Source organism: Gambusia affinis, linkage group LG07, assembly GCF_019740435.1.
Source record: "Gambusia affinis linkage group LG07, SWU_Gaff_1.0, whole genome shotgun sequence".
Classification (NCBI taxonomy): Eukaryota; Metazoa; Chordata; class Actinopteri; order Cyprinodontiformes; family Poeciliidae; genus Gambusia; species Gambusia affinis.
The window spans coordinates 24,782,443-24,805,212 of NC_057874.1; the positions used below are offsets into that span (position 1 = coordinate 24,782,443).

General features: G+C 38.4%; 1 protein-coding gene across 9 annotated transcripts in view; it reads left to right on the forward strand.

Moving 5' to 3' along the window:
- The first annotated feature begins 556 nt into the window (after positions 1-556).
- Positions 557-22,770, forward strand: part of eif4g3a (eukaryotic translation initiation factor 4 gamma, 3a) — a 62,103-nt gene continuing 39,889 nt past the window's right edge. For 4 of the 9 annotated variants that reach the window (XM_044120938.1, XM_044120939.1, XM_044120941.1 and 1 more), the window contains exons 1-4: positions 558-664; positions 996-1,145; positions 13,257-13,326; positions 18,815-18,982. In XM_044120938.1, the coding sequence (XP_043976873.1) occupies positions 633-664; positions 996-1,145; positions 13,257-13,326; positions 18,815-18,982 (420 nt within the window). In that variant the 5' untranslated portion in view covers positions 558-632. Of the gene's footprint in view, positions 1,162-13,256; positions 13,327-18,814; positions 18,983-22,770 lie in introns of all 9 variants that reach the window. The other 5 variants (XM_044120940.1, XM_044120946.1, XM_044120944.1 and 2 more) reach the window with 4 other exon arrangements.

Here is a 22,770-nt window from a genome sequence, read left to right on the forward strand (position 1 = left end):
ATAAACACGGTAATTATTTTTCAAATATAAACAGGTTTTATGTTTAAATTCGAATTTCCCAAATCATTTAGAAGAGATTTTAATTTATCGCGATAAACGTGTAGTTTATTTTTAGTAGGAACTATTCTTATTTTGTAGACGCAAGTCTTGAATTTGAACGGTAGATGGCGGTGTCAACACGTTCGTGTTATATTGTAACTGACAAACGGCACTAAATTAGTATTTCAGTAGCTTGTGGCTATTTATTTATTCATCTATTTATTTATATATTGTTTATGTATTTATGATTCGTATAAACTTAGAAATTACAAGAAGTACGTATATAACATGGTGCATATGATTGCGGTCACACGATATTGTAATTTTGGTTTTACTGAAGCTTTTAAATCCTACATTAAAATCTAATTATATGAAGTATTTAATATGCTAATTACAAACAATGGACAATAACAGCATTAATATAAAACAAGCAGGTCTTGTGAACATGAGGCGATGTGTTTGATTGAAGGTTAGTTGATTAGCCGAGCGACTCCGTAACTGGCCGAGAATTGCCGAATCATCTGTCCTGCCCGGACTGCTGAAAGCGGCCGCAACGCCATGTTGGCGAAGTCTCCCATCTCTGTGAGAAAAAAATGATAGAAAACATAATTGCCGAGAAGAAAAGGTAAATCGCCGAGGGAGGAAGAAGACCGCGGCGATTGTTTCATTTTTAAGAAAAGAACCGAGCCGGATCCGCAGCGGTTCCGGACGGACGAGGGAGGCTAAACCTCCCAACCGTCCCCATGAATAGCAACGCTGATCCGAACAGCGACTTTCCATGAAAAAAGACGTTTGTGTTGCTATTCGAGCTTCGTTATCCCAGTTTGTTAAAGGGATTTGGGGCCTGCTTCAGGATCAGCTACGCTTGCTTTATGAATGCAAGCTAAGCTTTGTTTGCATCAGTATTTATTAGTGTATTGTTTTTGATTTTTTTTTTTTCCTTTTTTTGCGATGAGTTTGCCACCGAAAGTGGTCAATAAGACCGCTGTCGCAGTTAGCGGACCTGGAAGTGGCCCCTCTCCGTCGAGCCAACTGCGGACTACCCTGACCTCCGCTCTATCGGGAGCCCAAACAGCTCCTCAGCCGGGCGCTGTACCACCATCTTCGTATCCTTTCACATGGGTAACACAAACTGGATCATTTATATGCATCTTATTCTGTTCTCTGACAACACCTAACAAGGGGATTTGATTATTGGAAGATTGTAGTGGTTGGATGAGGGATGATGGTTTCAGTTGGAGGCAGCTGGGAGGGGAGGGTACAATTAGCCTGCTAAGTGTGCTAATGTTAGCTAATCAAGCCGGTTGTTCTAGCTAACAAATATCTGGTTGATTTTAAGTAGTTGACGCTGTTTTGTATATTTTCTTATTTGTGTGACTATATATGTCAGTCTCCGTGCTGTAACCTCAGCTTTTATTTTATTTTTTAATAATGCGCATAGTGGGATATAGTAAAGCTCCAGCACAGGTTGCTCGCACCGGTTACCGGCTTTGTTTAATGCTCATCATAAACTAGCAATATGTTTCAGCCGTATTAAAGCGCCTATGCTGCCATAGATAAAGCAAGGGCAGACCCTGTGTTTGGCAAGTGTTCAGGTCAAAGGATGCTACATCGCATAGTCGACGAGCTCCATCCATTTGAGCGCCTTGACTTGAGATTTTTTTTTTCTTAAGTGTTATTGAGCTAATACCGGCTAGCACTAGGCCTGCAATTTAGAATTTGTTTAGATATGTTAAATCCAGAGGAGCTCTTGAATGGGTCATGAAGTGGCTCTTGAAAGCGGTCATACAAAACCACAGATCTACCTCTCGTCACTCTGAACTGTTTGTTTAAGCGTTATCAATTGAGAACTTTAAAAACACTTGCGGTATGTTTCTGGGTGCTTAGCTTTTATTGCTATAAAATTGTCTTCCTACTGCAGTTACCTTCCAGTTAGCTCAGTGGTGGCCTAACATTACCTAAGCCTGTTTTTGGTTGAGTGAAGTCACCGTTGTTGTCACCTCCTGTTTTATTCATAGCGTGGTATCAGTAGTGTTTGTGTGAGTGAGGATTAGGTATATCTGTTCTTCTTCTTGCTACTGGCAAAACCATGTGTATTTGTGATCTTGATATCTCGACCTGATTCCCTGCCACCCACAATCACAACCACCCAGTTTCTTATTTCTCCAAGGGCAGTGAGTACCAGGGTATAGCAGGTCCCAGGGCAAAGCCCACAGCTGCTGATAGTTTAATACACAATTATGTAATGTTTTGGAGTTGCCTGAAGGTTATCATAGTGAACAAAACTGCTTTATCTGCTGTATCTTGTCTTTGTTTTCAATCAAGATGTTTGAAATGACTGTTAAATTTTTCTAACCTACTTTCAGTTGTACGTTAGGGGTATCAAAGCAGAGCTGCTGAGTATGTTATGAATATAACTGTTTACCATGCTGAGGTGGGAAATGTGCTATTTTTCTATCTTAAATGCTAAATCAGTTACCTTTTTTATATCTACAAATTTGTGGACTCTCCACCAAATTTAACAATTTATGAATGTGGAATTTAGTAGTCAAAGGAAAACACAAATAGATACTTGATAATCTGTTAGGAACTTTATTTGCAGTACCACATCACGTATAACAATAGTTGATGATATATTCTCAATTTGTAGACAGTATCCCACACCCACATGTGCTTTGAGCCATTTACATATCCAGAGATGAACTAGTCGATCAGAGTTTGGAATCTGATAATCTTATTTTGATAGACTCTGGTTGGTGGTCAGTTTGTCAAATATTGAAAACAAAAATGTTTTCCCTACTAAATAAATGCATTGATCAACATATATCTTAGTCAATGATTTGAGTTTAATAAGAATCAGAAAAATGTTAGAGACATATGCTTTGATGAATAACTGTGGATAATCATGTAATCTTTTCAGTTGGTTCTTTCAACTCTTAAAGAATCTTGTGTTTATTAAAATTAGCAGTCAATATATCAGAAAAACATTGATTTAAGTTAGGAAAAGCCTGATTACTTCACCTCTAGCTTTAGGTCGAGATTGATTTTATAACCACTAATTAACCATAGCTGTAAAGAGCAGAGTTGGAATTATGATGTTTAGGACCATTTAATAAATGTAAATAGGACTCCAAATTTCTAGAAGTGTAATGTATATTTAATCAATTTTTAATCAATTTAATAAGCAGATTCTCATTTTGCACTATTTGTAAGTAAAATTATTTAGGGTTGTGCTATCAAAAGTCAGTTCTCAAGGGCTGGTGTCCTACATGTTTTTGTTCATCAGTCCTGAATCAAATGGTGGTTGATTAGCAGGCCTCTGGAGTACTTTGACATGCTGAGGAAGTTGGACCATTTGAATCAGCTGTATTGGAGCAGTACAACAGCTGGACACCCCTCATTTAGGGGCCTTGCATAATCAGTCCGAGGTTGAACCGTAAATCTGATGTCACGTGCTTTCGGGACGTTTATTTTCAAACACACTTTCAAAGACCACAAGACACACCGAGTCGAGTTCCTATGGTGTTTTTCCATATTTGAGGCTTACAAGAGTATAGTCAACACATGAATCATGACAGACAGGAACAACCATTACGAGTTCACAAATTCCTTCACAGGAGGAAATAATTGATGAATTGCAACATCTCATTTTATTTTCCATTTTACTGTAAGCCTAAAAAAAGAAAAGAAGACATTGTTGGGACATTCACGCCCGCAGCATCGGACGAGGACCAGGGCGGTTCTTAAAATTTAGTGTTTCGGTCCATCAGTACGTCCTTCCTCACAGCCTAATATAGTTGTTCCTTAAAACTATCCATCCAGGTCTGTGGCTGAAAATAAGGCTTCTTGAAGTTGAATTGTTGGTGCTGTTTTCCTCATAAGCAAACACACCCCCGAAATCCTGACCAGCCATGTGTTAGTTTCGCATGGAAAGGAAGTTGTATGGGGTACTGTCCCCATACAACTTTTTCACTTACCGATAATGATACGATATCAGCACGAACCACACGTAGTTTTGTTACTTATTTTGTAATGTTGAATGTTAGAGAAGGCTTGGTCAGATGATATTATTCAAACAGAGAACAATAGTCAATAACATTAGCTATCAGAATACCTGATCCATTTAACCGTACCTACCTAAAATAATGATCTTACGTCATTTAAACTATTTGATTTCTGAAATCGGTATCAGATCGGGACACCCCTTAATTGTACTTGACTACATGCAACTTTTAAGGGTCATGGACAAATGCCAGACAATCGGTAAAATACATTATTTCAAAAATGTATAACATTGTCAGCATTGCAGATTTAGAAATTGGTATAGGTGGTAGTTTTAGGCTATGCATTTGATACTATTGATTGGTTCTTAGTTTTGAGTTGTAATACTACATGACACCATAAATCATAAAAAGGGATTGAATGAACAGCAAATTAATATAATTGCTATTAAAATAAACACATTTCTGCTGAGAAAGTTTATAGGAGTGTGTTCTCTGTGTTATTAGCTTTGTCTCAGTAATGCACCGAATAAAATTTTCGCATTTCGAGGAACATGTCCCTCGGAGAGTTGCTGCTCATCTGACCTCTTGCTCCGCCTCGGCCTCTGAGGTCAGGAGTGTGGGAGCGTGCTGCTCTGCGTCTGGTCAGGGGGGCTCTTGGCATATGGGAATTCCTGCTTGGAGAATGTGTGTGTTTGTGGAGTCCTGAGATGCGTGGAGATTTACAGAGGCACGGCGGTGCTGCGTGGCATGTGTGTGTGGACACACAGTTCGTGTCTGTTCCTGGTTGTCCGAGAAACACCCGGCGCATGAGTCTGCTGCTGCGCCTGCCAGACAAAAGCACTGCTGCTTAGCATTCGAAGTGAGAGGCCAAGGTGGTGCTTCCCACCATCTGCCAACAAAAGCCCAGGTCACCCAGCTTGCTGAGGCCCCCCCCTCATTTCCTTCCATCCCCCCTGTAGTTTACCTCACCCCTCTGCTGTCCCAGCTGAGAAAACTGCAGGCTTTTCCCCCCAATTGCCCCTGGTCTTTTCCTCTGGCATCTCCTCAGTTTTCACATTCATGGTCGAGTGGGTTCATCTGTCTTCAAAAGGGTTTCTGCCTTTTTGTCACTTTCTGCTTTGCAAGTTTACAAAGTTCCTTATATTTATGGTTGGAGCATACACCAGGTGTTTGCACAAATGGACCTTTTCCAGTAACAATCAGTGAACTGTAATCCTACCATTGCAGTTGTGCAGCTTTGCTGTGTTTATAACCAGCTGGTTGCTCGTACAACGGTGTATTCCTGCATTTCGGGACAGGTGTATGCAGTCTGCACAACAAAATATTCTCATGAGCATACTCACTGTGGGCTGTTATAAATAAACTGCTGAGTTGAGATGAGCCAGCATGCAGGGCTGTTCTTTCCAGGGAGGGAGTGGGCTGATGAAGACAACCTGCATACCGACAGTTCTTTCTTTTACACAACATTTAGAATAATTACTTTTTTTTTAATTGTTGCAGAAAGCTTTATAGTAAATATCCTTAAAGAAGTGAGAGGAGGTTCGTTTGTGATTTTTAAATTAAGGCAGCTAGGTTAGAATCTCCCCAGTGCTACTTCAAATTTTTTTTTTTCATATTCTTAAAACACTGCAAGAGAGCTTCAGTCTCTGTTGAATGTGCATCTTTTTATCAGGGAGATTTCTTTCTGCAGTACAAAGATATACAACTTGAGTAAATTAGGGTTTGTGAATGTGATAACTCAATAACTCTTGATGTCTTCATTCTGAACCCTTCCTGTCAAGAACAGTCAGTTCGGATTTGTTGTACACCCCTGCTGGGCAGAACGGGATGTGCAGTGCCTTGCTAATGTAGTCACACTCCATCAATTTATTTATTTATTGCTGTATTACCACCACAATTTTCAATCTGTGTAGAAGAATAATAATCTTGGAATAAAAATTTGAAAAAAATAATATTAAAGCAAATATGTAGCCTAGATGCTACATATCTGCCTCTAGGCTCTGGTCCTCAAGAAAATCAAGAATAGAACTAAGCCTGGTTTATTGTGACAGATGGGAAGAGAAAAAAACAAAGTAGTGAAAATTATGAGCTTGGACCGAAGTTGAAATAAATTCATGTGAATCAGTGGTTGTTGTTCACTGATTGTCTCCATCCAATCCGAGTGAAGAAGAATGGCCAAAAATGTCTGTTTTAGATGTGCAAAATTGGTAGAAACATACTCAAACAAGCTTGAAGGAAAGTGGCTTACAAAGCGTTGACTTGGATGTAATAAACTTTGTCATTTTCCTTTATACACCATAATAACACTATGTGCACAACTATTATGTAAATCTTATGTTGGAGGATTATTGTTAGTAATCACCAACTACAATTCACCCAGTTAATCCAAAATGTTAATAAATCTCAAACATGAATGTTTAAGAAGGTAAAAGTGAGGTTTTGGCTTTCTTAGGAGAATGTTTTTATGTGCACAATTATTGATTAAAAATAATCAGTAACCAGTATAGCCACCCAACTTTCCAGTAATGGTAATAAGCATTCCATTGACCAGTTTCTTGATTTGTTGACTGTTAACGCTTTATGCAGCAGCAGCTACAGCTTCCCAGACATGGTTCAGAGAGGTGGGTTGTTTTTCTTCACAAGTTCTCAATTGGGTTTAGGTCAGATGAGGAAGGTGAACATGTCATACCTTTTTAATATGTAATGGCTTTACTGGCTAGTCCTATAGAGTAGTAATTGAATACATGTAAAGGAGCATTGTTCCTGTATAAAAATCATTTTCTTTTTGAAAGATGCAGACTTCATCCTAACCAACTGCTTGAAGAAAGTGTCTTCTACAAACTCGCAGTAGGTTTGGGATTTGATTCTGAGCCCATCTTCAACCCAAAAAGGTCCAGTTAGCTCATCTTTAATAATACCAGCTCAAAGCAGCACTGTACCACACCTCCACTTTGCTCACATATGACTGGAGTAGAGTTCTGTGCCTGTGACTGGTCCAGCCGCAAGCCCAACCATCAAGAGTCACACACATTTCATCCATAAAATCTTTGAAAAATCTCTTTTCAAACACTTCCTGGCTTAAAGCTTAGAGGCTTCAGCTTCTTGCTCTCCCATTTTGGTTAGGTATGTCACTGAGTGAGATATTCAGGTTTTATGGATGAAAGGATGTCACTTTATCCAAAGACTAGAAGAAATCTAACCTCCCCATCATGCTGCTGTCACTGTTGCCCAAAAGAAGGAAGTTGCTCCTTCTTTTGCTTTTGTGTTTGCCCTGCTTGTCTCATCAGCAATTGTATAGTTCACTTTTCCTCAGAAAGCAATGAGCTAATAATTCTTCAACACCACATCATCAGCAGTTTTATACTCAGGGAAATAACACACTATTTATTACTATTATTATTTTAAATATTCTTTTATTCTTTTTCAATACTGCAGGATTCCTTTAGTAAACCTGAACCACGTGGAACTAAATCTATGTCACTTGAGAATTTTTGGCTAAAGCATATTTAGAGCAAAATGTATATATTTTTGCACAGTTTTATCTTAATTGCTGTTATGAATAATCTTGTTTTCATTAAATGGTCTTTTCTGAGCCTGAATACATCAGTTAACAATTAATCAAATTAATCGATTAGTTGACAATTATTTTGATAATGAATTAATCATTAACCCTAATTCAGCCCTATTCTGATGTAATAACCAGTTGGTGCATCTCCTTTTAATGTCTTTTGACTTTCTTGAGTTCATCATGGTTTGAATTCATATAGTTATCATAGGTCTTTGAGGAAGCATGTATTTGTTTTGTACTGAATCTCTGCTTAACTTTTCCCCTAACTTTTCTAAAAGATCGCTTATAGTTTGTGTTGCAGCCATCTAGAACCATTAAGATTTGGTTTGCTTGTGTTGAGCCACCATTCATTCTTCTATTGTTCACACTGTAGTGAAAGAGCAGTCTCAGCAACAGCAGACAGGCAGTGAGAGCTTTGTGAATTTTGCTTCACACAAATACACACTGCGTGTGTGTGTGTGTTCCTGTAAGTGGCCAGTGAGCCTGCAGGGAAAAGAAACGTTTGTATCTGCACCATCTGGGCTGTCTCCACTCACTTCCTGTACCTCCACTTAAAGCTCCTTGCAGCACTTGCAGTTCCAGGTACATCTGCTCATTCAAACATAATGCTCTATTTTCCGTAATGTGTGTGCAAACCTTGGACCATAGTTATGAGACGTAACAATTCCTTCAGCCCCCTCTCTAAATAAGAAGTTATGATATTGTAGTTAGCACCCCTTAATTTATGTGATGTTTGGATGGATAAGCCAAGTCAGCAGAAATATCTCACCTCTTACTCTGACCCTTTTTTGCTTTATTTTCCTGGTCTCCATGTATGATTTATTTAGTTACTAGGCTGTTAACTTTACACCCCTAAATTATTTATTTATTCAGCAATGGCAGATTACAGTTTATCACGCAGTATCATCCTCCTGATCACACCCCTGCTGTCTGTAAGGCTATATTTCTTCATGTCTTTGCCTTTCTCCCTCTCCCACATACTCAGCACTTAAGTGGCTTTACAGTAAGCTAATGATGAAGCATGAGCTACAGCAGCTTTACTCTTCTAACCAAGGCTTATGTGTCACTGTGAGGCAAGGGGACGTGGAGGAGTGGTTGAAGCTACTTTATTATTTTTTAAAAGGAAAAAGGAATGCATATTAGTTTGTTAACCCTCAAATTTGGTGTGTAAACTATGTAAAGGTTATCCTCAGCCTATTTGTTAGTATGATTATGGGATGTTTGGAGTCACAGTAAAACTCTTGAGTTTTCATCACTCGAAGCCCTCGGTTGCAGAATGTTTTATGCATTCATCTAGGTCTGTTGTAAAAGAATATCTTAGTAATTGAGTACTCTATAGAATATTTTTACGATTATCCGAGGAATCAGATCTTTCTCTCTCTCTCTTTTTGTTTCCTTCTTACCGTTCGCTCCAAAATTGTGATGACGCAATTCCGACGTCACAAAAGCTGGCGTCCAACCATTGCACTGCAAAATTCTCCCCCAAACCCTCACAAAGCGCTGCACAATTTAACACCATGCTGCTAGCATTTCACAAATTTTCCTCGAGGAATTTTAATAATCGAGGTACTCGAATCATTCGAGGAATTGTTTGAGCCCTACATTCGTCACAATACTTCATATTCATGTTTTGTTCAGTGGCATAGAAAGACATAATGACATTGGAATTCTTAAGCATCATCTTATTATGCAGATTAAATATTTTTTTTCCAAAACACACCAGTTAGTCACTGGATCTTTTTTTTTTTTTTTTTTGCACATACACGATGTATACACGTGTGTAGTTGTTCCTCAAGTATCGCAACAATATGGTCTTGAATATTCACTCACCTCATAATGATGCATGCTTGAAACTAAAAGTGAAACTAATGATATTAATAATTATTTGACCACTCTGGGCCCTCATGATGCATTAAAATGTCATTCTTTGATGGTCAGTTGACTTTTACAATTTTCCTACACAAAAACATTGCTTTTAAAGAAAAGAAAAACCTATTGTAGCACTTTCAGGCTTTCTGCAGGTTTCACAAATTCAAATGTAAGACTTTTAAAATATTTTCCAAGTCCATTATGACTGGAATATAAGGCCTATATTCTTACAGAAATGTACAAACTTCGCCCAGTCTACTGGTGATAAATTTACAGTTACCTATGATAGATGAAAAAAGCTAACTAGCAAGGGTATGTTAGCAGTGAGTTACCGATAGCCTCAACTGTCTTGAGTGACAGGATACAATGAATATGTCTGCCCATGACTCAAATTTTGCCTGAAAGAAATTGTGTGAGAAAAAGACATAGATTATACTAGATGAAATAGCTTTGTCAAGACTAAATTTAAGACCTGTGATTGAAGGCCAACTGATTTTTAAGATGAATTTAAGACATTTTGAGGCCTTAATTTTACATAATTTTAAAACATTTTGAAGATGCACAGGCACCCTGATTTGGAGCAAAGAGCTTTTTCCAGCTTATATCTACCACAATCAACATTTTAGAATTATGTTTCACTTCTGCGTCTTATACTATTAATCTAACTTAGGATTTTCAAAATAAAAGTTCCTCCAGACTCAATACATAGATCGGACATATTTAATTATTTCTTGTGCAGCCCAGTACCAATTGGTCTACGGACCGGTAGCGATCCGCGGCCTGGTGGTTGGGGACCACTGGTCTAAAATACACTGCAGTTAAACAAAACAACTCTCAAGACTGAATGCATGCCATGATTATAGCTCAAGACAGTCTAATTAAATATTATCGTAACTATTTTTGTTTTCTTTTTGGCCAGTCAGTGTACCAGTAAGGCAATTCTTAATGTGAGTTTTAATGCTCTGCAGGGTGATGAGGTACCATCACTTCAATACCTTATACCATGAAAGTTAATTTATTTTTGACATCCATGTCTCAAAACTTCAGTCAGTAATCTTTTTTTGTAATATTGATCAGTTGCAGATTTAGCAGCACTAGAGCCTTTTAACATTATGCTTGCCTTTTTACTCCCTGCAGAACCTAAACAGAATCAAACCCAGTTATTTCTCTATCATTCAGATTGGTTTAGACTTACATGTGCTGCATTTATCTATCAAGCATCTGATTCTTTCTGGTTACTTGGTCTGCCTCAAGAAGGGCCTGATTGAGATGATGTTTCACTGCAAGACATTTGATCTTATGTTATGATACTGCTTTATCCTTCAAGAGCCCATAATTGCACATATTGCGCAATAAATATTTATACCGATGGCAAAAAGTCTTCGTTCTGTGCTGGTGAAGGGGGAATTTATCTCAGTTTTGATTGGTTTGTTCTGAAACTGTAGGAAATAGGAATCCAGAGTCGTTTTTAATATTGAAAGAACTCTGCTACAAATGAGAAAGCTGCAAAGTTCTCTGAATGGGTCCAAAAAACAACTTTTTTTGGTAAAATCTGCCTCTTCTTAGATACTCTTCTGTGGAATACAATTTCCCCAGAATGTCATATGAAAACGTGATGGATTCTACATGACTGCAGGTGGTTTTCCTTTGGAGAAAATAGAAATCTGCATGCTGGCTTCAAGCCATTTGGCTGCTACTGGAACAAAAAGTCCTGTTTTTATTTTTTGGGGGGGGGGGTTTTCTCCTGGATTTCTTCACCTCATCTTACCTCTTCTGATAGGTTTTGCATCTGCTTTTCCTGCCTGTGTCAGCGCCTGGTTCGCAGGTGGAGGTGCACCTGTTCAGGACAGTTTTAACCTGGGTTCACCTTTAGCTCTACGGTTTATGGCCAGTTGTCACAGCTGAGAGTGGGACATCTAGACTTGGTTCTATCGTGATATCTTGTGGTACTATTGTGATAATGGCTGTGACCGTAATCCCAGCTCCACAAATATTAATACTGTGCTGCTTTAGGGCACCAGTCACATAAAGAAGTTAGGGTAATTGCAATTACTGTAACAATTTATTGATGCTCTCAATAAAAAAATAAAAAAAATAAACTTGAGAAAACGGCAAAACTAACATTGCTGCTGATAGTTATTTTGGGGGGAGCTTAAAATCCTTAATTGAAACCTATCATGATGATAAATCACAATTATTATAAGAAATGTATCATGATAAATGATAAACCATACAATAAATGCCCTTCCCTAATAGAGCCGATTGTTCGTTATTTTTTGGCTGATTTCTATTTTTTATTCAATGCAACAGTCAAGAAAATTTTTAATGATGGGTTTTTCAGACAACAGTTTAAAACCCTGTCATATGTTTACACTGTCAAATTTAAATAAAACCCACATGTTGAGGTTGCTGAAACTGCAATGTTTGACAGTGTTTCCTCTATCATGACTTATTTTTCTCAGTGACTCATAGTCATTTTTCATTACTTGCAGTGCTGCATTTCTTGGATGATGCAGGCTGCATGAATCTTTAAGGAATCAGGCTTTCAGGATTATAATTCCCCCTCTAGAGTTCAGTTCAGGAATAATATTGTGTCTTTACACAACATGTTGTGCTTCCTCCCACCTAAACTGTCGTATAATGGAGAATGTCAGCCTCTAATTGCTACAAATATCCGTGTGTTTTTAATCATGTGTAAAGTGGAGGCGGCAGGGGCACGTATTGTTTTTCTAAATTTTCCCCGGCAGTGAAAAAGATCTTGTTTCCTGCTGTGCCTCCGCGTTTTGAACCGGCAACTTTTTTTTTTTCTTTCTAAGACTTATTCTTCACTTTCTTTATCTTCCTTTATCTTGTATCGCTGGCCTGCGGGTAGGGGTACTGGCAGAGTTCCAGCAAAGATGACGGGTCCCTCCAAGCAGGAGGGGAGTGAAGAAGGGGAGTGAAGAAAGGGCGCTTGGGGCAGGAGGAGGCGTGATTTGGGTGAAAGGAAGAGAGCCAGACGTTCTGTTTCCCTTAAACCATGTGATCAGTGGTGTGTGAGGCGGCCTGTCACAGACGACTGCCTGAGCAGGTTACTAATCGGAGGGCTTTCCTCTGCTGTTTGAATATTACAAATTCCCCTCTTTTGTCCGTCCTAACGTCTGACTGATGTCTCCCCTTAGAGTCTCGTTATTACATGTGTTAAATGTGTGTTTTTTGATGAGTGGTTAGGGAATCAATAAGCTATTATTATTATTCTACAAGCAATGGGAAAGGAGAATGCATACAGATTGTGTTCTTCCTGTGTTGTCTAATCCTCTGCTTTGGCAGTCACTATGTGTGAAGTAGCCCAGAAATCCATGTCAGATTTTCCTTTTAACTCTTGCAAAATGATGAAGGTACATAGTGTACTCTGGGAGATTGGGCATTTTGGGTGGGGTGATCTGGGGATCCATCATATTAACTGCACAAGCCACTGGGGTTTAGGGAAAGCCCTTCACTGTGAATTCCTTTGAAGGTTGAAGCAAATGCAGTCAAATCAATCTCTCTCTTTTGTTTTTCTTTTTTTGCAGAGTTCTGTCACTTTGATAAAAGCTGAACTTATCGGAAGTCCTTAGATCTCCTGTGCATCACTTTATAAACCAGTTAAATTCCACCCATGTGGCTCAGTTTGCTGCAAGTAGAGTTATCAGTGTTTTTTTTGGTTTTTGTTTTGTTGGTTTTTTTATCTGAAAAGCTGTCCAACACTTGTTTCAGTTCTCAGATTTCTTGAATTTTCTTTAACGCACACTCCCCAGAATTCCTCGTGTTCAGTCTTCACTGGACGAACGACTCTTCTCCACACAGCCTGGAGTCGCTGTCTACAGCGTGAGTCTCTTTACTCTGGGTTTTGTTTTGTTTTGTTTTGATTTTTCTTTATCTAACCAGGAATGCCCTATTGTGATACAGTAACTCTTGCCAGGCCTCTCCTGGTTCAGTGAGCAGTTAAAGTGACAGGTATAAATTCATTCTCTGACGGCATAGAACAGATAAGACATCAATTATACTTACGCTGTATATTTATTGAAATTGATGGATATTTTTTTTAATGATTAAGTATGTTTGTACAACATATATTCTTAAAAAAATAAAATAAAAGCAGACATGAGGATTTTTTTTTCTAAGTAATGCCGTCCATTTAACTAAGTTTACAGGTGCTTCACAGTTGATGAGAATTTCAGTGCAAATGTGATTAATGGACCTTACCAAGCTCCGCCCACAACCGACCCACGTGACCGCAAGTCTCACAAGCAAAGCCTCGTAGCGCATTATTTCTATGTAAACATGACTCCATTAGTGCATCATTTCTACCGGATTTTCACAATATATCAGCTACTACAATAGACAGAGGAACTAACAAGTTCATGTCATCAACTGGGAGGAGGTTACTGGTTTTTCAGTCACAAGCTGGTTGCAAACCTGAGGCCAGCAGGTGTCAGTCAGTCAGTTACGATAGATCTGAAATCTGGTTTGATGACCTCAATATGAGAAGCTACAGACTGATAAGAGGAACCAAAGAGCTCTGTTAAGGTAAAGAAGCCATTTGTTTGTTAAAATTTTATGAAATATATTTGTTCTATTTGATGTTTTTTATGAATGAGGTATGGTCACAAATGAACGAGGTAATTAGTCCAACGTTTAGAAACTACAGCGGCTGTAATGAGCCACAGCAAATGTAAACAAAGGTAAAATAACCCGAACAGGTGATCAACTCAAAACCACTCGTACCTTTTTACTATCTCGCTCTCTCTTTGTAGTTTAAGCACACCTGTTACCGTATCAACCGCCTGCGCCCCGCAAGACGAGCAAAGATTATGTTAAAAACAAAACATTAAGTCCGTTACGACATCAAGTTTCCAGGCTTGATATTTATTTCTGGATTATTAATCAGCGCTTCCCTGAACACAGCGATGGTTGATTGACCAGCTGTACTTGGTGCTAGAGTGGCTAACACGAGTAACAGTTTAGTCCAAAGCCTTTTCTGCTAGGGTGACCAAACGTCCGTATTTCCCGGGACATGTCCCTATTTCACGTCCTGTCCCGGGCGTCCCGGGATATTTTTAGAAAGTGAGGAAATGTCCTGTTTTTTGCAGGACCCGGTCCAACGTGTCGCGGTTTCTTGTCACAGTACACGTTGCATATTGATCTGTTTAGCTAACGTAAGATTGTGTAGCAGTCGCAGACAGGTTTCAAGGTGTAGAAGTTGTATCGGTGCTGCCATTATGCTGTATTTAGCTAACGGGAAGCTCGTGTTTGTGAGACGGCCAATCACGTGACCACGTAGAATGGGTATCAGCCAATGAAAAGCGGCCCCTCTGGTAAGGTCCATTTCAGTAGTTCAATAAAAAAACACTTAGGTATTATTGCACACAGTTTTTAATAATGTGCAAACATTCATTTCTTTTCATTTTGAAAATTGGGCCTTCAATAAAATTGTTTTTAAAATGGGAATTATCCAAATCCAGAGTTTGTTTCCTGTGAAGGTTTTTCTACAGATATGTGTGAAAGTTCATTCCAATTCTGGAAATAGATAGGTCTTGGTTCAACTGAAAGCTAAAATCTGGTGACGTTCACTGACAGCGGGACACCAAACTGTCCAGCGAGTCAAATGGGGAAAGTGAAAAAATTATTACAAGAACATTACATGTTATGAAAGCTTTTAAAAACTAGCTTTAATTGCTCTGTGTCTCTTGAGCCACTGTCTTTGTCTTGTGATTCTCCCTCAAGCTCTTGTGCCCCTTGCTTCACAAACTTCTCAAGGCTGGAGGTAATCCAGTTGGTTTTGTATCTTTTTTTTTTTTTTCTACCACCTCGCTTTTTTCTCTTCCTCAACATGCCATTGATATAAAATTCTGTGATCTGCCAATTTATCTGGTGACGTGGCTTGCCTTCAACCTGGAGGACAGAAGAATTGGCACTGTCATCTGGACATATGCCAGCATTCTTCCCCATGACTGTGTTGGCCATATTATAACCCTTTTGTGAAATACATTGTTTTTATTAGTCTTTTTCAATATTCTTATCTTTACAGAAACATTTTTTATCAGCTGTAAACCACAATTCCAAGGATTAACTGAAACACCTAAAAAATATTCATATAAATAATGAGTAATAAATATATCCTTTCTTTTTGAATTGACATTGAAATTGAAACAAGCAAACCATTTGACATTGTAATCAAATGAGATGCCCTTTAAATTTGTAATATTCACCAGTGCGTTTTTGCCAAAAGTAATTGGGCAAAATTATTTTTGGAAACTTTTCTAACAGAATGTCTTGGGACACATAATTTACATCGTATAATAAAAACTTCACACTGAAAATGCAAACCCATTTCTGATCACTGTCAAAGCTATTTAGCAATAATACTGTCAATGTGTATGTATTTCCACAGAATAATTTTTTTTGGTGATCAGGGACCTCATGCATAAAAGAGTGTGCAGTTTTCACACTAAAGCTTGGCAAATGGAAAAATTTAGAAAAGTACGGCGCACAAAGATTTTTTAAAAATTATGTAGCTTTATGTTATTAAAGCTAAAGTTTAATCAGTAATACTTTTATAACAAATTTATGTCAGATCATGATTTCTTGATTAATGTCAAGTTGTCATAACAAAGACATTTTGAATAATGTCAAATTTGTATCAAAAGTGTCATAATTTACTGAATGACACTTTATGACAACAGTCATAAATATTCTAAAAGACTTACTCATGTTCATGACAGGTGTTATGTCATGTTTATGACGGTGTCATGACACTCTTATTCACAACCCGTCAAATAAATTGTTACCCTGATCTGACCATCTCTATGAACATTTTCTGCCGACATCACTTGATCTAGTTTGTTATAAAGTTTAAATATAGCAAAGTTAGATTTAAATGTTTGTAGCAAACCTTTGCAAGCCTTTAAATACTTTTAGGATGAACTAATTATCTTAATTACCACTAAATAGACAAAGCAGTTTGCTTAGAAATTAGATCGAAGCAAATAAATGTAGGTGAAAAACCAAGCAGATTTTTATCAGCATGATAAAAATGTTATTGTTTTTGTAATGCTGATAATTGATTGACTATTTTTTTTTGGTCATAGTAGGGACCAAAAAAATTCCAAGAAGGAAAGACCATCTGCCCTGTAGCTAATGATTTTATTAGTCCTCACTTTTTTCATCTGGAGGGCAGCAATTAAATTTGGTTGAAAGCTACATAGACTTTGATACATGTCTGTCAGTTGTAAACTAAAAGGTCATTCACATCAAGAGGCACGATGGTAACAATGTGAGCATTCATACTGCTGAATAGTAATGTTCAGTAACCTGGTATGTCAAGCACACACTGGATGTTCAAGCTGTCTTACATGCTGTCAGCACACTGTATAGAGATCCTTCTGATGCGCTAGAATAACGTCTCACATTACTCACACTCTGATAAGATGTTCTTTTTTAAGAACGTGGTGGTATATCCTGAAATCAAAATATTTGCCTTCATCTCTTTGAAAGAAAGTGTTTATATATTATGTATCTTATTTAGATGGGCCTCGACTGCAATCTAAGGAGATAGGAATGTTAGTTTCACTTTCCCTATATTTGCTTTTGCTCCTGAAACGAAACTGACTAGTGTTTTTTCGCTAAGCATAAAAATGAAAGTTGTAAGACTACTAAATTGTTACCACTTGATGCTTCTCATGTATCTAAAGTAGTTATGAGCTAAATGACGTAACATAGAGGCACTTTTTGACATGAAAAGCTGTCCTCAGGACATTTCTGAGATGTGGGAGGAACATTAAGCAAACTGTACAGGAACGCCTCTGTTTGCCAGAAAGAAAGCCTATTCATCATTCAGATTTATCTCTTACAACACAACAGTAGTATAAAAGATAAGGTTTTACAAGATGTTCCACTTCTGAAGAATAGCTTTTTCTTACCCTGTTTTTGCAAAGTGTTAGAATGATGACACCGGTTGAAATAACCAGTGCTGATGACATGGGATTGTAGTTGTGCAGGGTGGAGGTGGGGATTACTTGGTCACTGTTATTGCTCCCCCTTTCTCTCTCTCTCTTTTCATGTACAACCACCATATAGCTGCTTAGTGCCCCTCCCCCATCCGATCACTCTCAACTGTATGTCCTTAGAATCAGCTTCTGGCCTGAAGTAGAGCAGGCTCCTCCCCTGGCAACAGCAGCGAGTGTTTTTATCCCAGGTTATTTGAGGGAAGTGGGCCATGCTGTAGAGATGCTGCAGGGGTCTCTACTGTAGATGCATTATGTCACTTCAACTGCTGTACCTAGAAATCAGCTACAAATCAAACAAATGGAGAGCATGTATATGAAATAATGCCATAGTTTATGCTATATTTTCAAAGATTCAAATATTAAGTCACATTTTTTGATTAATTTGTTCTATATTGTCTAATTTTGTTTTCATAATAGTAACACTTCTATTCATAACAAATTTTCATCTCCGGCATTGTTTGAAGCAGTGCTCTTTCATTTTGAACTTAAAAATGAAATGTAAAATTGAATCATTTTATAGACAGAAAAGTCAGCTGCTGACATCATCTGTTTAAAATAACTTCCTTTTTAACCTCATTACTCACTTTCTGCTTTTTTCTGAGTGGGATAAGCGATCAAACACAAGGAGCCATGTTTCAAATTAACTTTCAGAAGTATTTAAAGACTTGATCACTGAGAAGACAAACTTGATTGTTAAAGATGTATTGTCTGGTGCTTTTTTGATATAATAATTACATGGGAAAAGGTAGTTAATTTGAGTTATTTTACTTAGAGCATTCTTCACTACTATCAAGCCCTAAAGATTTCCTTTAAAACCTAAAGGAAAAAAAAATCATATTTATTATTCTTTAAACAGTATTCAGATCACTACCTACTCTGTTCAGTCAGTTTCTCATGCTATGTATACACACTGTGCCGCTCTGTTACTATTACTGGGCTGACTTTACATGACTGCAGTGCATTTATTGCACCAGGAGTTATCAATCTGTTACAGATGAGTAGGGTTGTAATATAATTATTCAACCATCTGAGGTCTGTGTCCTCTCACTACACAGTCTGGGCTGTGGACTTGTGCAGCCCACTGTGCCAGTCTCTCATCAAACCACAGCATCTTCATTGACTGCAGGTCTTCACCTCCGCACACACACTGGGAGCAATTCTTCACCTTGAGTGCTTAATTTACACTCTTCAGTAGGAGGGGAGGACTAGTCACCTGTCGAGTCCCGCCACTGCTGATCCCACTCTGCATACCTATGTCACATCTCATTTTGCGAAGCCGGCTAACAACTCTGCTTTATGCCTCACAGGTACCCAGACACGCTGGTCCCGCTTACGCAGCTCACGACATCACAAAGGGACACCCTAACTTGGCGGGAACCCCGCCTGGACATGCCCACTCCCCAGCGCTCTCTCAGGTATCAGTACCCACAGCTTCCCCATATCGCTACCCTAAGGGCTGGGAGGCAGGCGGAGGGGTGAGTTTGTTACTGCGACCGCCGTCATCCTCTTTCCATCTTTCTGTCAGTCTCTTCATTCATCCTTTTTTTCTGTCTGTGACTTTGGATGTTAGGGGTCGGAGGATCAGTTGTTAGCATTGTTATTTAACATAGGGCTCCCAGTTGTCTGGAAAGGATGGAATCTGTTATTTAAGGATAGGTATAGCTAAAAAGATTACTGGTAGTATGGAAAAATATATTCCTAATTCCTATTGCCCAAGTCATTTTGCAATACAGCGAAAATCAAATCCTAATGTGTGGACTTTGACTATTCCATATTTGAGTTTTGGTCACTGGTATTATTTCATAAACTTGTAGAAAAAAAAATCTTTTAAAATGCTTAATAACAAACCAAGGATAAGCTTGTTGCAATAAATCAATTAATTATACAATAAAACAAGCTTGATTGTTTCGATTTTCAAGATTTGAGTCTGGAGAACAAATGTGCTGGAATCCTGAAAACTCTTAGGTTGCATGGACCTTACCACAGGGGCCGCTTTTCTTTGGCTGATGCCCATTCTACGTAGTCACATGTGTGGCCGTCTCACAAACACGCTTCCCACCAAGTATCGGGCCTAGGCACACTCAAACATTTGCCGACAAACCACAGGAATCACCCACTGATTTCAAAAGTAGCCTACAAAACGATGAATGCCCAACTTACCCAGCCTTGCAAGAACAATAGGCATCAGTGATCTTGGCCACAGCTATATTGATGTAGAGGGTGTGAAGATCTGCCGTTTTCCTCATCGAGTGAAAGCATTTTGCTGTGACGTGCACAATGTTGGAGGCATCGCGTGGCTCAAACACCTTGATCTCAAAAAAGATGACATGAACTTCTTAGTTCCTCTGTCCATTGTAGTAGCTGATATATTGTGAAAATCCGGTAGAAATGATGCAGTAATTGAGTCAGAAATACACTGCAGAGAATCAGTCGAAGTGGAAGACGCCATGTTTACTTAGAAACAACGCGCCGCGAGGCTTTGTTTGTGAGACTTACAGCCACATGGAATTTTCTAGGTCGGTTGAGGGCGGAGCTTAGTATTCTGGCTCAGAAAATTTCAAATTGCAAGATGAAAAAAAAAAGTAAATATTTTAAATTCTACTTAGATATTAGATGGAATATGCGAATAATATTTTTTGCCTTAAAATTTTTTTTCACATTTGTTTTTTTGTTCTTTTTTCTTTCTCATTGTTTTTCTTTTCTAGTTTAGAATCATGTGCATGAGTGCACTGATTTAATGTCGTAGTATAAAATCATAAAGCCCCACTCAGTCATGCTCTGCTGTGCTGAGCATGACTGCATGTTCAGCCTTCTCAACTCTAATGACTTTCACATATTGCAAATATTTTGGCACATGCCTGAACTGAGAAATCTGATTGACAGAAGCACATCTGTTACTATTGGCTTAAATTTGTGTGATATCGTCACCCAAATTTGACATCACCCAAAAGGACTTTCAGAATTCTAAATGATTCAGAAAATAGCATTTCAAAAGAAAGTTATCATATATTTTAAACACCAATATTTTCAGCTGATTTCTTGCACCTCAATTCTGACACATTTGTTCTAAGTATAGTTAGAAACACTTTTATGTTCGCACACAATAACTAACAATGTTAGAGAGAACTGCAACTCTGAAGATCTCAACAACATCATAAAATCAAGATTAACTACACGAACTCTGATATATTACAAGTGTTTATTTTGCTAACTATGGCTTATACCAAATGATAGACCAAAATTCAGTGTAAGAAAATTAGATTATTACATAAGACCAATAAAGATTAGTTTGATATAGAGATTTCATACCATGTTATGGTTTATGTTACCATGGGGAAAAAGTGCTGGATTGACAGTTGACAGTCATTGATACCCTTCACAAAGAAGGTAAGGCACAAAAGATTATTTCTAAAGAACCCGATTGTTCAGTGGTCTGGACCCAATAGGACAGGACAACTAGTCAATAACAATATATACTTTTGCTAGATTGTGTAATAATTTAACTGAACTCTGATCCAGAACCGCACAGCATTCTGGGGATTGTAGGATGAGGAAAAGCTTTAGATGCTCAACTTCTCTCAGCAAGCTAAACAAAGTTGGTGGCATCGACCAGCAACCTGAGTAACTTGCAAGGCAGCTGTTTCAAGTTTTGCCACAGTGCCTCATAGCTGCTTAAAAGTCAATAACAGCAGCATAGAATGAAGGGAGAAAATGACTATAATGTCTCGAGAGGAAACCTTGGATAAAACGGGAAATGTCGCATCACCAGTTTGACAGTATTTCATTTATTTAAAACAAAACCTAATCACTAATTATCAATATCAACTTATATTGTGATATTTTTCCAAACCATATCTCTCAGTCCAACTTGGAAAAAGATCTAAGTTGCTTGAGGTCCAATGCGCCATTTCCACTGGCTGTGATGATTTAGGGAGCTGTGCCATCTGCTGCTGTTATTCTTCTGTGTTTTTATCAAATCCAAAGTCTGCACAGTCATCTACCAGAAAATTTCAAAGCATTTCCTTTACTTCTGCTGAAGAGCATTATAAAGATGCTGGTTTCGTTTCGAGTGGTACTTGGCACCTGCTGACAAAGCCAAAAGTTGCATTACTTGGCTTAATGATCCCTGTGCTGGATCTGGGCAACCCAAACACCATAAAGACTCTTTAGGGTATTATCAAGAGGAAGATGGCGAACCAGAGCCAGCAATGCAGATGAGCTGAATCAGCCATTAAACCAGATCTGGGCTTCCTTAACACTCCACAGAGTTAAAGGTTGATTGCTTCTGTGATATGCTTAACATTATATAAAGTAGGACAAGAGGATATATTGCTTTTGAGTAGGTCAGCATTTCAGTTTTAAAATTCTCCATGTTTAGATTTGTCATTAGCTGTAAGGCATAATCATTTGAATTAACAAATGTTTGTGCTCTATTAGAAATCTTTATTTCCTGACAAATGGTAATTTATATAATTTAAAAATAAGAAATAAAATAAATGCTTGTGTGTGTGTGTGTGTGTACAATATTGGTTTCATAGGTTCTGTATAGTTATTGTCAAAACCCCAGTGATTTTTCTGACTAATTTTCCTTTTGAATGTTGTTTTTTGTATGAATTTGCCGGGAGTTTCTTTCTGTGTAGCTGTGGCGAGATCAATGAATGCATAACTGAGATAAGATTGGACCGTAACTAAATTTGGAGTGACAGAGCATGAATGTGTGGGTTCTTAGATAAAATACTCACCGCTCGCCCCCTCTAGTGAGTCATGCATTACCTCCACTGGGGTAAAATTACCAACATAAAAGGTCAGTTTATGAATCCCAAAGACATAAACACTGTCAGACAGTGACGTTGAACTGCTGGCACCTGCGTTAACCCTGCAGCTCTTACTTTGCATAAATCCCGGCACCGTGACTCAGCGTCTCTGGAAGCGAGTGACTCGACTTGTGAGGAATCCAGTTGTTCCTCTTTACTGTCATAGCCTACTGGCCCACTGCCTCACCAAAAAGCAGCTGATGTCTCTCACCAGCATTCTATAAATAGTCGAGTCAGCTAGAACAAACTACAATTATCATAAGCACCGCGACAGCAGCTTAAAGGATGGCAGATCAGCCTAAGCCATCCTGTGCCGCATTAGATTGAGTATAAAACAACACAGGATTGGGAGTCCTTCAGGGTACCAATTATCTTTGCCGAGTACTTAAGCTTCAACTGAAAACCACTTTTCCCCACAAACCTGCACTGCCAGTGGTTGTGTTATTCTA